This window comes from Aplidium turbinatum, chromosome 3 (assembly GCF_918807975.1).
Source record: "Aplidium turbinatum chromosome 3, kaAplTurb1.1, whole genome shotgun sequence".
In the NCBI taxonomy this organism is placed as follows: Eukaryota; Metazoa; Chordata; class Ascidiacea; order Aplousobranchia; family Polyclinidae; genus Aplidium; species Aplidium turbinatum.
In genome coordinates, this window is record NC_137474.1 from 46,583,401 (window position 1) to 46,598,286 (window position 14,886).

At 36.7% G+C, this 14,886-nt stretch overlaps 2 protein-coding genes across 5 annotated transcripts in view; both read left to right on the forward strand.

The window, feature by feature from the left end:
• The window catches only part of LOC145767122 (NACHT, LRR and PYD domains-containing protein 13-like), a 207,471-nt gene that overhangs the window by 141,091 nt on the left and 51,494 nt on the right, over positions 1–14,886 (forward strand). For 2 of the 4 annotated variants that reach the window (XM_082578882.1, XM_082578883.1), the window contains exon 1: positions 10,604–11,378. The exons of the other annotated variants lie outside the window; for them this stretch is intronic. In XM_082578882.1, coding sequence (XP_082435008.1) covers positions 10,740–11,378 — 639 coding nt within the window. In that variant the 5' untranslated portion in view covers positions 10,604–10,739. Of the gene's footprint in view, positions 1–10,603; positions 11,379–14,886 lie in introns of those variants that run through there. 4 annotated transcript variants of the gene reach the window in all.
• LOC145765981 (NACHT, LRR and PYD domains-containing protein 3-like) lies at positions 385–10,668 on the forward strand. The gene is made up of 3 exons (XM_082577632.1): positions 385–512; positions 9,589–10,560; positions 10,625–10,668. The coding sequence occupies exons 1-3, from the start codon at positions 416–418 to the stop codon at positions 10,666–10,668; spliced, it is 1,113 nt and encodes a 370-aa protein (XP_082433758.1). The 5' UTR covers positions 385–415.

A 14,886-nucleotide genomic window follows, 5' to 3' on the forward strand; every position in this document is an offset into this window, starting at 1 on the left:
CTACACCACTTCCTAGGGCTAGCAACATAAACCCAAGGTAGTTGCATCAGGTGCAGAAAGAATACGATAAATATGCTCTCAAAGTGCAACAAAGTTACTTTGTTTTGTTTGTCTGTGGTTTTGAATTAAAAAACAAATTCTCACCAAAATGTTTTTGTAATCTTTTAACGGATTGTGCAGCACCCCTTTTTTTCCACAGGGTTCATTTAGCTTCAAAACTTTAATCCTGTAGATCAAGCGAATGAATGAAAACGATGAAGTGTGAACGGTTTAAAATTTTATGATCAGCATTGCAGACTAAAGTTTACTTTTGTCCTCTCAGAGTTTTTCTACAGGGTAATTGTTGCTATTGATTAACTTTTGTCGCACAATAGATAATATGCACGAAAAAAACAGTGGATAATATGATATTGTGATGGGTAGCCGACCATCTACTAATCTACTACCTGCTGCAAGTCAGGAAGTGACAAACGTCCACAATGTGACAAATGTCCATAATCATCCTGTACAAGGTGGGTTGTGCGTTATGCTGAGTCATGGTTTGTCAGGTATCTTATGTTTATTTTTTGCATTGCAAAAGTTTTCTATAGTATAATATTTTGTTTCAAGTTTTGAAATACTTGGAATAACTCATGTTCTTTCAGTTTAAATCTGGTTTCAAAAAGTTAAAAAAAATATCATTGCGCTTTTAATGTTGATTGCCTTCACCGAGGATTCTCGAAAAGTAATGATTCCGTTTTATTTTCAACAAACTTTCAGTGTAAAGATTGCTTATGGCGTCGTAGTGATTGCACGACTGCGTTGCCATACATAACAACATATGATGAAGTACACCCGGAGTCGGCAACCTATAAGTCCCGTGGGCCAGAACAGGGCCTTCATACAAAATCATCCGGAGCGCAGAATATCAATTAATTATAACTATGTGGTGTAACGGGATGGTGTGTTGTAGTCCAAGCCACCCGCCCATCTTCTAGCCGACAATATGATGACGACATCCTGGGGACAACAGTGGCGAGGGGTGCTTCGAGCACAAAGTCTTCAATTTTTCATGCACAAGTGTCAGAATTCTTTCTATCTCTTACAAGTAAACACCGGTCGATTGATGCGATGTGGAGCACTATAGGAACGTGAAGTGAAAGTAACACAAAACTACATGTAGATCTCGATGCTACCGCACCGTAAATGTGGCTTGATTCCACAACAACAGCAACTATTGACTGCCCACAAGGAAAGACAGCGACGTGATTCCATGCAAAAGTGTCCAGATCAATATGGTTCATCGTTGGTGTCACAATCTGTTTCTATCTCTTACGCGTAAAGAGACTTTGGAAAAGTTAATGACGTAGTTTATAGGGTGACAAATGTCTAGCCATGATCTTTCTGGATTCACAAACATGGTAACATAATAAATGAAGTTTTTCATACACGAGACAACCCATTGCTAAAATTTGATTAGTTAATCCACCAATTTTTTTGTAATATCGGTTCCTGCTGTTTCCCAAGAATCCATCAACCACGCCTCGAAATGCTTAGCCTACCACGCTTCCTTTTCTGTTTCATTCTTTCTTCCAAGTTTTTACACTTGAGTATTGTGTTTATCTGGGGACAAACAAATATTCCTATTTCTGTTTTGGCAACTGATAGTCTGGGAAACATGGAGCCGATTTCTTGAAAAACTTGTTCTTGAAAAACCAAAGCTTTTACAAAACGTGTCACCAGACTTAGTTGATATGAAACAGTTACGGTACAGTAAAGATTTTTCTCGGCTTAAAAGAGGCTCAGGATATTTGTTGTGACTTAACACTTTAAAGTCACTACAAATATCCCACTTAAATTGAGCTTACCTACTTTTTATGAGCAGTTGTTTGACATTTTCGTAATCTTCTTTCATCTGTAATGAATAAGCAGATATGACTAGACAGATAAGACAATAAGACAGATATGATATGACAGATATGTTGAATTGACAGATATGTTACTATTGTGAAGTAACACCGCTTTAAGACTATTGGTAGAACTGCAATGCCACTGAGTAGAATCATGTCTATTTCAAGTGTCTATTCCTGAAGGCAGACTCTATCCAGTAGCCTACTCTACTATTTCTGATAGTCATCAACGACAAGATTTTACTCATTAAATCTGGATATTCAAAAATCTTCTCGAGATGTTGTACAACCCAGATCAGGTATTAAAGCATCCAATTTTTCTTTACTGCATCAGTGTCTGCATTTTCATTTGTTGTTTCTGAGTCTTCACTGAAGTAAATTTTTATCTGAAATATTAAGTGCATGGCGTATAAGAAAGTGAATCCAACACAATTCTGTTAATAATTCACAAAAACGAGTAACATTGGCTGGTAGGTTTCGAACCGTTGATGGCTTCACTGTGAGGAACAGGTGCAATGAATGAATGTGTAGGTAGATTGGATATGTCATAGCTCTTCTTCTGCTGATCTTGAGATACTTTAGCCCTATCTGTAGAGACACGGGGCTTTATGAGGACGCCCCACTCTAGTAGTGAAATATTTCACAGAAGGAAATATTCTAGAAATGTGAAGTTTTTTACTTTAGTTTTTATTCTTTGCGAATTTTCTAAACCAACACTGGTCATTTTTCTACCTTCCTGCCCTTCACAATAAGCATTTCGTCTCACGTGGTTAGACATTTTCGTGCAATGCCAGTTATACATATTTTAATGTTAGTGCAATATAAATGTTAGTCTTTAGTGCTATTACTTTGAAATGTAAAACCGCCCAAAACTGCTTTATATTTATGAACAAAAGTAATTTTTTGTTTAGTTTGTTATAATTCAAAAATTTCAATTTTAAGCTATTTTCGGAAAATTGAAAAAAAAAACGACTTTCTGACGTTTTTTCTTCTTCGCCACTTCAAGGGTCGAGGGGCTCTGCCTTTCATTTCAATAAATTTGTTGAGTATAAATTTAATTTCTGTACGTACAATACGCATGGCTATTATCTTGTAAAATATTTTGGCTCTGTGATTTTCATAGCTCAAGTTATTAGCGATTAATTAGCACGGGGCTAAGATAGCCCGTGACGTGCTTTCTGCATACAAAAACAGCTTGTAGTAACACTTTGCTCCTCAAAATTTCCTTTGATTACTTGAAGCACAGTAACGCCATGCACTTGGTTTTTCTTAACTTTTCCTAAAATTGCCAGGCGGATCTGATGATACTAAATTTGATGCTAAAAGTTGTGCAGTTTTCTTGTAAATTCAAGATTTTGGTGAATTTTTGCTATTTCTAGCTAACTTCCAGCAAAGCGTGAAATGGATTACATCGCGATAACAAGCCATAAGCTCATAATTGCTTCGTGCATCGATATGCGCGAGCAGAGAGGAACATCCTCTTGTTTTCCATTGTTTGGTTTGACCTCAATAACACACAGCGCGTTATTTCTTATGCTACAAAAGAAAAGCCAGTGATCACAAAGTTAATTAGAAACAATAATAGCAAACGTTTTTTGCGTTATCAGCTTTACGAAGAATAGCAATCCACGATCAACGTAGACCCCAAACTATTCAAAACAGTTGTTTAAACCAGCAATAATCCATTGACGAATAAAAAACGTTACAATAAGAAATCTTCGCTTAGCTAGTGACACGAAAACCCTAGTTTTAAAATAAACGTTCTATGGAAATGCTCTCATTGACAAAACTTGCAATTGAGGAAATGTATCACTACAAATGCTTTTGGAAGATGCTGAAGAAATGGCGTTTTTGCAAACAGTAGTTGTGAGATACTGTGTACTCAACATTATGAGATCACGTGGCAGCTTACTCGATGACTACATGTCCCTTCGCTGCTTTATGTCGCCTGATTGTTGTTATGTGTTGCATTTTTGTTTCACAGTGCACTGTGTGTTGTTCCAAAGAGCGCAAAATAAAGATGATAATGCCTCGTCTTCACTACAAAATATTTTGTAATGTAGATGAGGCATAATGCTCGGCGTCACATCAGACAAACAACAAATCAGCTTTTTTTATCATTGATTCAACATCTGAATACGTTGCGCCAATGTACAAGAGGCCGGCTATTGTGAAGACCTGCCTTTTATAAACAATCCGATTATACCAAAAGTGGGATAAACTAATGAATCAAAGAATGAATAAACAATGCTGATAAAACTAAATCTAAGTGACAAACAATTCCGATGTCTTCATTTATCTTGGAAAAATGCTGCCTAAACTTATCAACAAAAAATACCGTAAATAACGGCAGGGATCCCGAAAGCAGAATTTGTTTTCTTCCACTTTTGGCAGGAATTTTGTCAGACATCTAATAAATCCGCACATACAATAACGGCAACTCAACGGCTATAATATTCATAATCAACCTGGTTCTGGGCGGTTTGCGTAACAGTTCAGGGGAAGACACTACTTGAAATGATGCGCCACACAAAAGATTTTCACAAGATTGAGTCTAAAAAGCGATGTGGATTGTGCTGCACAGTGACTTCAAGTTTAGGACAGAAAAGCCACAAAATATCACGACAAAAACAAAGACCTTGTGAGAAATTTGCAGGGATCATAACAGGATGCAAATCCCATTAACGCGTAGTTTGCATGCTGTTCTAAGCTGGCCTGCAACCACAAAGGTAGACAACAAAGGCAGTTTATAACTCGATAACAGCGCAATAAACATTATAATTACGTAACCCGACAGTTTTCTTTTACAAACGTTTTACGTCTAACAGTAAAGTCTCCGCAACAATTTTTGTGAAGCGTTTACAAACCATGGTTATGCTAAATTATTCATCATTTTTATTTTTTACTTTTCGGATGTTGTAAAACGTCATCAGAAAAATCACAAAAAAAAACATTTCATGGTACTTCAATGCAGTAGGCCTAAGAATTTTTTATAGAATTGTAGCCACGTTTTTTCAACTAAGAAGTCATTTTTTGGCAATATAAAGTGACAGAAAATAATTTGCATTACTGCAAATGTTTGAAAAGAGTCTAGGAAGTCTTCTCATAATCTGGCACAAAACGATTATGCTTATTGTATCTCTACAATATTTTTTACGACAAATTTTGAAGCTTCGTTATAATCATTTTTATCTTTGAAGTCAAATATTAATATTTTTTTGGCCAGAAACATAATCGCTGCCTTGCTCTTGTATCGCTTTGTCGTCTTTAGGCGTATTTTTGTGTTTCAAACAATAGCAATTCAGTACTTTTACATTGATTCAACATTTGTAAACGTTAAATAAATGTAGAAACGTTAAATTAATGTAGATTTGCTGACTGTTGGTTTATTTCACATTTCCTTTGTTTACCCATGTTCCTCACTTCGCTCTTGCATTGTTTCGACGCTGGCGGACTAAAAATGTATTTTCAAATTGATTGACAGAATCTTCAATAAAAAGTGAGCTTCGAACTTAGCTTTGTTGATGTAAATGCTGTATTTTTCATGGGTCACGTTTATAAACACCCGTAAGTCAAATGACTTATGATGTAGCCTGCATGATATTTGTGTTGCGACTTGACACAAATCCACAATTTCAAAAGCGCCTAATGTGAACTTAGAAATTTCAGATAATTTCAACAACTTGTTCAATTGTCTTCTCTCTACTAAAAATATTCATACCACAAACTCAATATTGTAGACCTAAAATACACAAACGAAGATGTAAACAGCTATTCATGTAGGCCAAGGTGTTACTTATAAGAAGTTTGGTTTCATAAAACTAGAAGCTAGCCATGAGTTTCGGAAAGCATTAGTGTAGGACAAAAATATAAAACAACAAACGCAGTGTTGCGTTTTCAAATTCGTGTAACAATATTATTCTGATTGTAACTAAGTTATTTTAGAATCAATGAGTAGCTTACAATAAAATTTGCTCGCAAGTCGTAAATCTTTATCAATGCAATGATTCGGCACACCGCACACACACTTCGTGCGTCTGATCGAGCTCTTTGTTATTCAGAACTTTGCATGAAATCAGATTAGCACGGTAATTAAACCGCGGCAAGATAAAGAAAAATTGTCGTTTTTGGGTACCTTTGCAAAAATTGAAATATCAAGTTAAACATATAAAATTTTAGAATAATGACTTTTCAAACTTATAGACAAATGATTTTTTTCACACCAGTGCAACTTCTGTTGAAATAGCACCAGCGGATCACACGTAACAGTTAATTGAATTTGATCCAAAAACGGCCCTCCCTTGAGCAGTTAACTTCCAAAAAAAGGTTGAAAAGCAAAGGGTTAAGATAGGGTTAATATATTTATCGTACAAAAGCAATCATCATCATGAATTTGCGGTGTTCTTCAAACTCTCGGAACTCCCAACTACATAAATTTTCCAAAACCGAATCAACCATCCTTTAGGATTGGCTTGACAGCTGCCACAGATTCCAGATCGTGGTCATGACAAATCCTGATCACCAATCACCAATCCAATCAAAGTGACAAGTTTATTTTCCCCTGCAATCAACGTTATACTGTAAGAACAAAACAATTGTCAAGAATTTTCAGCAAAAAAGGTCAGCTACATGTCCGAGTGGTGAGAATCCTGGCTCGACACTCAAAAGGACGCTGGTCGATACCGCTTAAGAGCGTATGGCTGTGTCTTTGGAAGGAGACTTAAAGGCATGCCTGAAAGTGGACACGAAGATTGCCTTTCTTACCTTCCCAAACACGTAATCTACATCTTCAACCACTGGGTGAAAGCCTGGATATGACATAATATATATTAAAGTGCAATAAGCAATAAAGGTGATGTCCGGGGGAACACAGAAAATGTAATACTTTAAAATGCATCAATGGACAAACTTGGTAGTTTGAGTGTCAAAATCCTGACATTTAAGCACATTTTAACATTTCTCCCTGACGCAGAATTAAACACTAAATTTCCTCACATGTCAGGGCAAATCCTGACGTATGGCAACCCTACATTAGGCAACAAAATGGCCTAATTGGTTTGTATCTTCACCCGCACAAAATGCAAAGACAATGAAAAATTTCAGTTTTGCCATTTCCAAAACAGAACAGGTGGTGTGATTCGAAAAAATATATATATAATAAGTTAAATTCAATAACATACCGGTTTGTTATACATAACATATGTCCTTCAACAACTCCAACATAATTTTATGTCTTGGTTCATTAAAGAAAGTTCTTGACATCTACAAATTAATTAATTTTGTAAGAAAGATGGAGTTATATAAGTGATAAGGTTTAAAAATGATGGAGTTATTTTATATGGCAACACTGCATGAAAATATCCGTATTCACAAAGTGGTCAACTTCAAAGACGTAAACATATTCGAGCATATTCGGCATATTCGAGGACGTAAACAACAGACCAGAGACATAAATTTGGGATTGTTGGAATTGGCTATAGGTGAATTGTTCGTAAACAGTTGTTCGTAAAGCAATTGTTCGTAAACAATTGTTCGTAATATCAATTCTTCGTAAAGCAATTCTTCGTATACATCAGTTCTTCGTATAGGTGAATTGTTTGTAAACAGGTGATAGGTGAATTGTTCGTGAACAATTATTCGCAACACCAAGGTTTGTCTTGCAATTTCCGATGAAGGTGCGTAATGCAAATTTTCCTGAATAACCAAGTTGCGACGACACAAAGAAATAAGCACAATGAAAAAGCGCATTTTTTGTTATTTATTGGAATACAACAACTGTCTGTGTTTAGCAATTCTTTGCTTACAATACTACTACTACAATACTAATACTTACAATACTACTACAATACTTACAATACTACAATACTGCTTACCAATACTACTTTGAGTAACTTCGTACAAATTGTCCACGAGCCAAGTTTAGTATGAAGTATTGTGTGCAATTCCACGCAAGTAATCACAAATTTCATCATCTTGAAAGTCTTGACGCCAAGTTCGGACGACTCTAGTTAGTCTTTCTGCACTGTCCTTGTACTTCTTCTTTGGAGGGGGCCCTGCCTGGCCACTGACATACTGTTCATGGCGAACCTCATTTAGGTTTTGCTCTCGCTTGATTGCAGATATGAACTTCCAAATATCTGGATGATTTGCAGATACCTGGAACATGAACCCTCTGTGCCATCCTTCAATGCTATTATTAGTTTTGGAAGGCCACTGATGACGCCATCATAGCAGTTCCACATTTGAATTGGAAACAGTGGAGGACGGTGCCTTTGACGACGATATGGGCGCCCAACCCAAGTGTCTTCAAAGTAGTCAATTACTGGCTGAGCAACATCTGGTAATACATTCCCATCAATGAGAATGTCAAAAGCCCGGCTGACTTCATAGGCCAGAGACTTCAAAGGCCAGAGACGACAACATGCGCAGCCTCAGAGCAAACTCTGCACTTGTCTCGTACTGCTCCTTCAGGCCACTTGATTTCGTCTTTCTCCAAATGCAGTGCACAAATGGAAGAAACAGCCACGGTGAGTTGAAAGTGGGTACTCTCTGCTTATTGGATTGACCATGGCCATCTCAAAGTCAGTCATGATTGTCTCTGGAACAGCAACAGCAGGTAACAACTCCTTAATTTTTGCAGCAGATGAATGTATGTCCCTCTCCTTTTGTCCCCCAGCAGGGCATACATCAGAGGCACTGAAGTGTTTTCCTTCAGTCCGTGTATTGTATAAAGCTTTTCAAACAGTGAAGGCACTGTCTTGAAGGTGCCGTTAGCATACCAGTGCTTTGAACGGGCAAGGAGCTGCAGATTTCTTTCAGTGGCAAAGAGGACCATACGGTTATCTCCAGGCCCAGAATCATAGGCCAATAATGCTACACCAGCAAATGTTTGCTTGTACTCTACTGGAAGCACAATGTCACGGAGAGAATGTGGGATTGCCCGGCCTGCATTTTCTTGCAATCGCACTTGGGTGACTGCCTCTGCACACTTGGCAGTTTTGCTGCCGTGGCTTGACTGAGTCTAATAGTTTTTGCTGAGACGAGGTAACTTGGGGCATCACGACTGTCTTTCGCTGCACAACGAATATTTTCCATAACCTTTGCTGCTTTGACATGACCAGCATCTCCAGCATGATTGTGCTCACCTCTGGATTGTACAATGGTTGCTATAGCAGTTGTTACTCGTGCAGGACATTTCTTATTAAAATGCTCACATTTCCAACATGTAGTTTCTTGCCCTTGTGCGTTAAGTGCACTATAATCTTTGTAATAAAGCTGGCCACTATACAAAAGTTTTGACTTTCCTTTTTCGCTGCTCACAAACTGTAATGCCATTCTGAATCAGGGACTCTACACTCTGTCTGCTCGTCTACACTCTACAGGTACCGCACGTCTTTAAGCACAATTAGCACATCTCTAGCATATAGGCTACCCTAATTGATTGTTCGTACACAATTGTAACTGTATTTTTTAAAAAAGCTGTAGCCTAACTTTTATGAACATTTGTTTACGAACAATTAGTATTACGGTCAATTGTATGCCCGAAGACTTGCTTTACGAAGAATTGCTTTACGAAGAATTGATTTTACGAACAATTGTTTTACGAAAAACTGTTCATGGTCCATATTTTGAGCCTATAAGAGCATGACTTTTTCCAAAAATCTTCCTAAGTTTCCTTAATTGTGGCTTTTTATTTCAGAGAAAAAGTTGAAAAATACTTTGAAGAATCGAGCAAAAGAAATTTCAAGCACCGCATCACTTCCAATCGATCTTGATCTTTCTGTCAAGTTTGAAAACTTGCAATTGCAAAGTGGAGTTCAAAGGTCATTTAACGAGCTTGATGAAAGTGGTCACTACAATAAAAGAAAAGATTTTGAAGACAATGCCATGCGCCCTGTACAAGGGAATATAAATCTTGACGAAATATTTGATCGAGCTGTGAATGAGGCTGAAGCTGAAATCGAACGAAAACAAATCAAAACAGAAGAAGCTCGTCGAGCATTTGTTAATCGTCACGGAAACATTGTAGCTTTCATTGGACAAGCAGGAATCGGGAAAACAACGCTGGCTAAAAGAATGGTTCAACTCATTTTAGATCGTAAAGTTCTTCCAGACACTCAATATATCTTTTATATTCTACTCAGAGAAGTTGATTTTTCATCTGAAACAACATTATTTTGCTTCATGATGACTGGGTGCGATTGGGAACATTCTGATGAGTCTGATAAAATGTGGATAGACAAACTTAAAGACAATCCAAATGCAGTGTTTGTATTTGATGGTCTGGATGAAGCAAACACTGATGAAATGTCTCAAAAAAATCCAACCAAAAAACAATCTGCAAGTACCTTTGCAAGAAAAATATTCAATGGTCAATTATTTCCTTTGTCTAAAAAATTAATCACATCTCGCCCCAGACAATTCTTTGAGCTTCACCCAGAGTGGAGACCACAATTTGCGATAGATATTCTTGGATTAAACCAACAATCCCAACACGAACTAAGTAAACAAATATGCCAGGACAAGATTGACAAAGTTCAAGAATTCTTGTATACCCATCCTGATGTCTCAGCGTCATGCTTTGTTCCTGTCAATTGCATCATCATACATGGCGTCCTTGCTATGTCAGTGGACAATATTTCAGAGGATGTCGATGAGTCAGTGGTGAAAGGTAGGGCAATTTCCATTAGATCTTTGACGGATCTTTTTGTTGAAGCACTTGGTCATTACATCAGGTCTGATCATTTGCATAAAAATGAAGACGAAATTTCGAAGTTAGCAAGGCTTGCATGGAACGGATTTATAAACCGCAAAATTGTTTTCAACTCAAAGGATTTGAAGATCATCAAAATGAACTCCGAAATGCTCCAATCATTTCTTGTTCCTTCAACAAAGAAAAATATCAAGTTTAAAATTTTGGATGGGGATAAGAAGTTCTGTTTTTCTCACTTGATTTGGCAAGAGTTGTTCGCTGCTATGTATGCGGTTTTTGTATTGCCAAAAGAAGAGTTCGAGCAATATCTCCTTGAACTTTCAAATCCATTGTGGGAAGTTGTAAGCAAATTTATGTTTGGGCTCATGCACCCTGCAGTAGTGGACAAGGTCGAAGGGTTGTTTTCTAATGAGGTTGTTGAGAATTTGAACATGAAAAAGATGAAGCTTTATAAACTAACTGTAGACCTAACGAAACAATATACACTTGACACAAAGATTAAAGAGGATGGAAATAGTGACGACAATCGTTTGTCGCTTTTTCGAATTTGTTCTTGGGTTCAGGAAGCTCATGATTTGGAATTGACAAAGAAAGTAGCCAGTCAGCTTCCAGATGATATAACCCTGATGGAATCCATGCTTCCAATGGATGTTTCGTGTTTAATGTATGTTTTGGAAAAAGTGACAAAAAGGATTTCCCTTCACGCAAGAAGCGTTCGGTTCCACCAAGATGTCCTACAAAGATTCTTAAAAGCAATGCCTACGTCAAAAATGAAAGTTAGTTCAGTATATAATACTGTACATTTAATAAAGCATGCTTTATATAATACTGTACATTTAATAATGCATGCTTCATATAATACTGTACATTTAATAAACCATGCTTCATACAATACTGTAAATTTAATAAAGCATGATTCATATAATACTGTACATTTAATAAAGCATGCTTCATACAATACTGTACATTTAATAAAAATGCTTAATATAATAATAGATTTAATAAAGCATGCTTCATAATATAATACTGTACATTTAATAAAGAATGCTTCATATAATAATAGATTTAATAAAGCATGCTTCATATAATACTGTACATTTAATAAAGTATGCTTCATACAATACTGTAGATTTAATAAAGAATGCTTCATATAATTCTGTACATTTAATAAAGCATGCTTCATACAATACTGTACATTTTAATAAAGAATGCTTCATATAATAAATATACATTTAATAAAGAATGCTTCATATAATAATTATATATTTAATAAAGCATGTTTCATATAGGATTTAGCTTGAGCTAAATTTTGTTTGATGCGTTGGAATATTTTTTGGTTGGTTGAGTAGTATTTGAAGAATTAACTGAACTGCGTAATATAACCGATGTATTAATGTAATCGTAAGAAATAGAAAACATTCAAAATTATTGACAGCAGTCTTGCATTTTTTAGAACAGGTGACCATTAGTTTGTTTACTTTTATTTTACTATAAGTTACTTACAATAACAATAATTTTACTGCGACTGAAGGTGTCGCGAAGGTGAAACAACTCAAGGTGAAGCATTCGGCATGTCCAAATAGGTCAATTATTTAGCGGATTGAAACAAATTGAAATAAACATCTCTGGGATTTTTATTTCATTGTTTTTGTATCTTGATTAATAAATTTGCAATGACATTTGTGGAAATATGTTGATATTGTTTAATAATAAAAAAAGTTTGAGGGTAAACTATAATTCGCTAAACTATAATAATTAGGTAAAATTGTCAAGGGTCTTTGGCTTCTATCTGCAAAAATTAGTTTGATTTTCGATTTACGGGGCCATTCTGGAATTTTCGGCTGAATCTTTTTTTTATCTTGCTAACTATTTTATCTACTGGCTTCAGTTGCAACGACTTCCCCTGGTTACTGTGCTTCTACTGGCTGACAACTGCTGGTCAAGATGCCTCCACGGCAATATTGAGTGCAAAGTTGTTGTAGGCCTAATGGATGGTGGTCGACGAGAGTTAGTTGCAGAGGAAACTCTATCAAAAGGATACTGCATAAGCTCAGTGGCCGAGTGGTTTTAAATTCTGCTCAGATGCTGGTAGATCTGAGTTCTATTTTAGGTCAAGTCTAGTTCTATTCTTGGACGAAAACTTTAAAAATGGTGCCGATTGTGTTTTTTCTCGCATAAGTCAGTGAGAATAAGTCGAGAAATAATGTAATGACATTGTAAACCAGATACAAAATTAAAAATGAGCCCTGTCACTAAAAGAGCTTAACTGTTGTAGAGCGACAATAAATAAAACCAGAACATTATTATTAAAAGGAAACTAGACAATACGCTAATATTGTAAAGTGAACTTTACCACTCGATTGTTTTTTTTTTTTTTACCAACAAGCCAAATATGAAAAGCACTGCTTTGGCTCCACGGCATTTGGTAAACTTGTGCAACTGTGAAGGTCCAGCCAGCTTGACCCTATGTCAATAGTTGAGCCAGCTCTGGGTATTAACTAGCTTGACCTTATATTCTGAGATGCACATTTGACTTGTTTTATGGTCACAAGTAGGCAATTGCCATCACTAGCAATAGTTGAAATCATCACTAATTTACCTACATTAGGTCTATTCCTGGGCATGACGTACATCGGACCTTGTCACTAAACTTTTCATAATGTCTAAAAAGTAATTTTAATTTACAACATAAAGCATGACTTAGTATCTGTAGTGTTTAAAATAAACTTCCCGGAAAATGTTTCTATGAACAATCTGACGTTATTGCGCGGAAAATAATTTTTTGTGCCAAAGCAGGCTCATTCTATCGTATGAAAACAGGCTGTATAGACTAGGCCATGATGCTTTCAGGGACTTTGCGCTATTTTTTTTCCAATGAAGCGGTAGCGGAGAGACGCTACATTTTATTCAGTCGCACTTCCGCTATCAGCTACTTCTCAATTTAAAGTTTAAAAAATGACCCGTTGACTCGTTTTTGGAGATTTGTTTGGCAACAATGCGTGAAAAAAATCAAGGCAAATCAAAGCAAGTGAAAAATCAAGGCAGGAATCATTCGACCATTTTGGGAAACATCAAGCCACGTTGATACCGACAAGGTTGACACCAACACCAGTCACGGCTCCGAGAATGATTGTTTTGGTTTGTTGGTGCCATCACATGAAACGTCCTATCGGGAAGAAACATTAGTGGTGGAGTCATTTTTTAGACTTTCCTGTGCCGATTTAAAACGTCTGTTCATTAATACAACGTCCCCGTTCCTTCCACGACTGTAGTGGTGAGAATTTTCTCCGTTAGAAAAGACGTAGTGATGAAGGTAAAGAGAGCAGGATTTACATTTTGAAATGCTCGTGTTTTTGACAGGTGCGTATGACAACAAATTTCTTCTTCTTCTTCTTCTTCTTCTTCTCCTGCTTGTGCTTCAATTACCTTGCCTGAACCAGGCATCGACGGCCTCAGATGAATAATTAGACCAAATATTCATCCTTGTAATTTATCTTTGTAACATTCATGAGGTGTGTTGAGCAATGATTTGACTAGCACTTGCCATTGCTAGTGCTAGAGCTCTGTTGGCTTACTAGGGCGTTTCCCCAGCGTTTCCCCATCCTTACTACGAGGAAGTGGAGTTGAGATAAAGTATTAAAACAACAGCGTAAAGGGAACGTTCCCTTTGGGAGGTTCCTCGCTCGGTAGGACTCCAGTTTGTGGGCAGGCCGGACCAGATCGTCGCAATGCTACTGCCTCACAAACAACACAACAAAAATAGAAAAAGATAATAAGAAAAAAATGGAAAACAAAACATTAAAAATCGAAACATGCAACGTTAGAACACTTTAACAAAAAGTAAAACTTGATAATATCATACAAGAAATGGAGAGATTGAAGATTAGCATTCTTGGTCTGGCTGAAATGCATTGGAACGATAGTGGGAAAACAAAGAAGAATGGTTACTCAGGAAAATCAAAAAGTAATTTACTCAGGAAATCAAAAACATTCTAATGAGGTTGGAATAATAATACATACTAAAATGTGTGCTAATTTGTCTGGTTCTAGGCGATTTAAATTGTTCTCTATTACGACGTTGAAATAGCAGTATAAACGAATGATATCATTTGTTTTCAAGATCATTTTGACGTCACAAAGTGCTGTGTGTCTTTAAGAGAAAGGTAGATGGGGAAGTAGCGATAGCGAGAGCAACTTTAGCACAAGCTGCGGTAGCGCGCTACTTTTAAAGTAGCAGATGCCAACCTCTGTCCATACGTCACTCTTTCCTTCTTGCAAACTGGT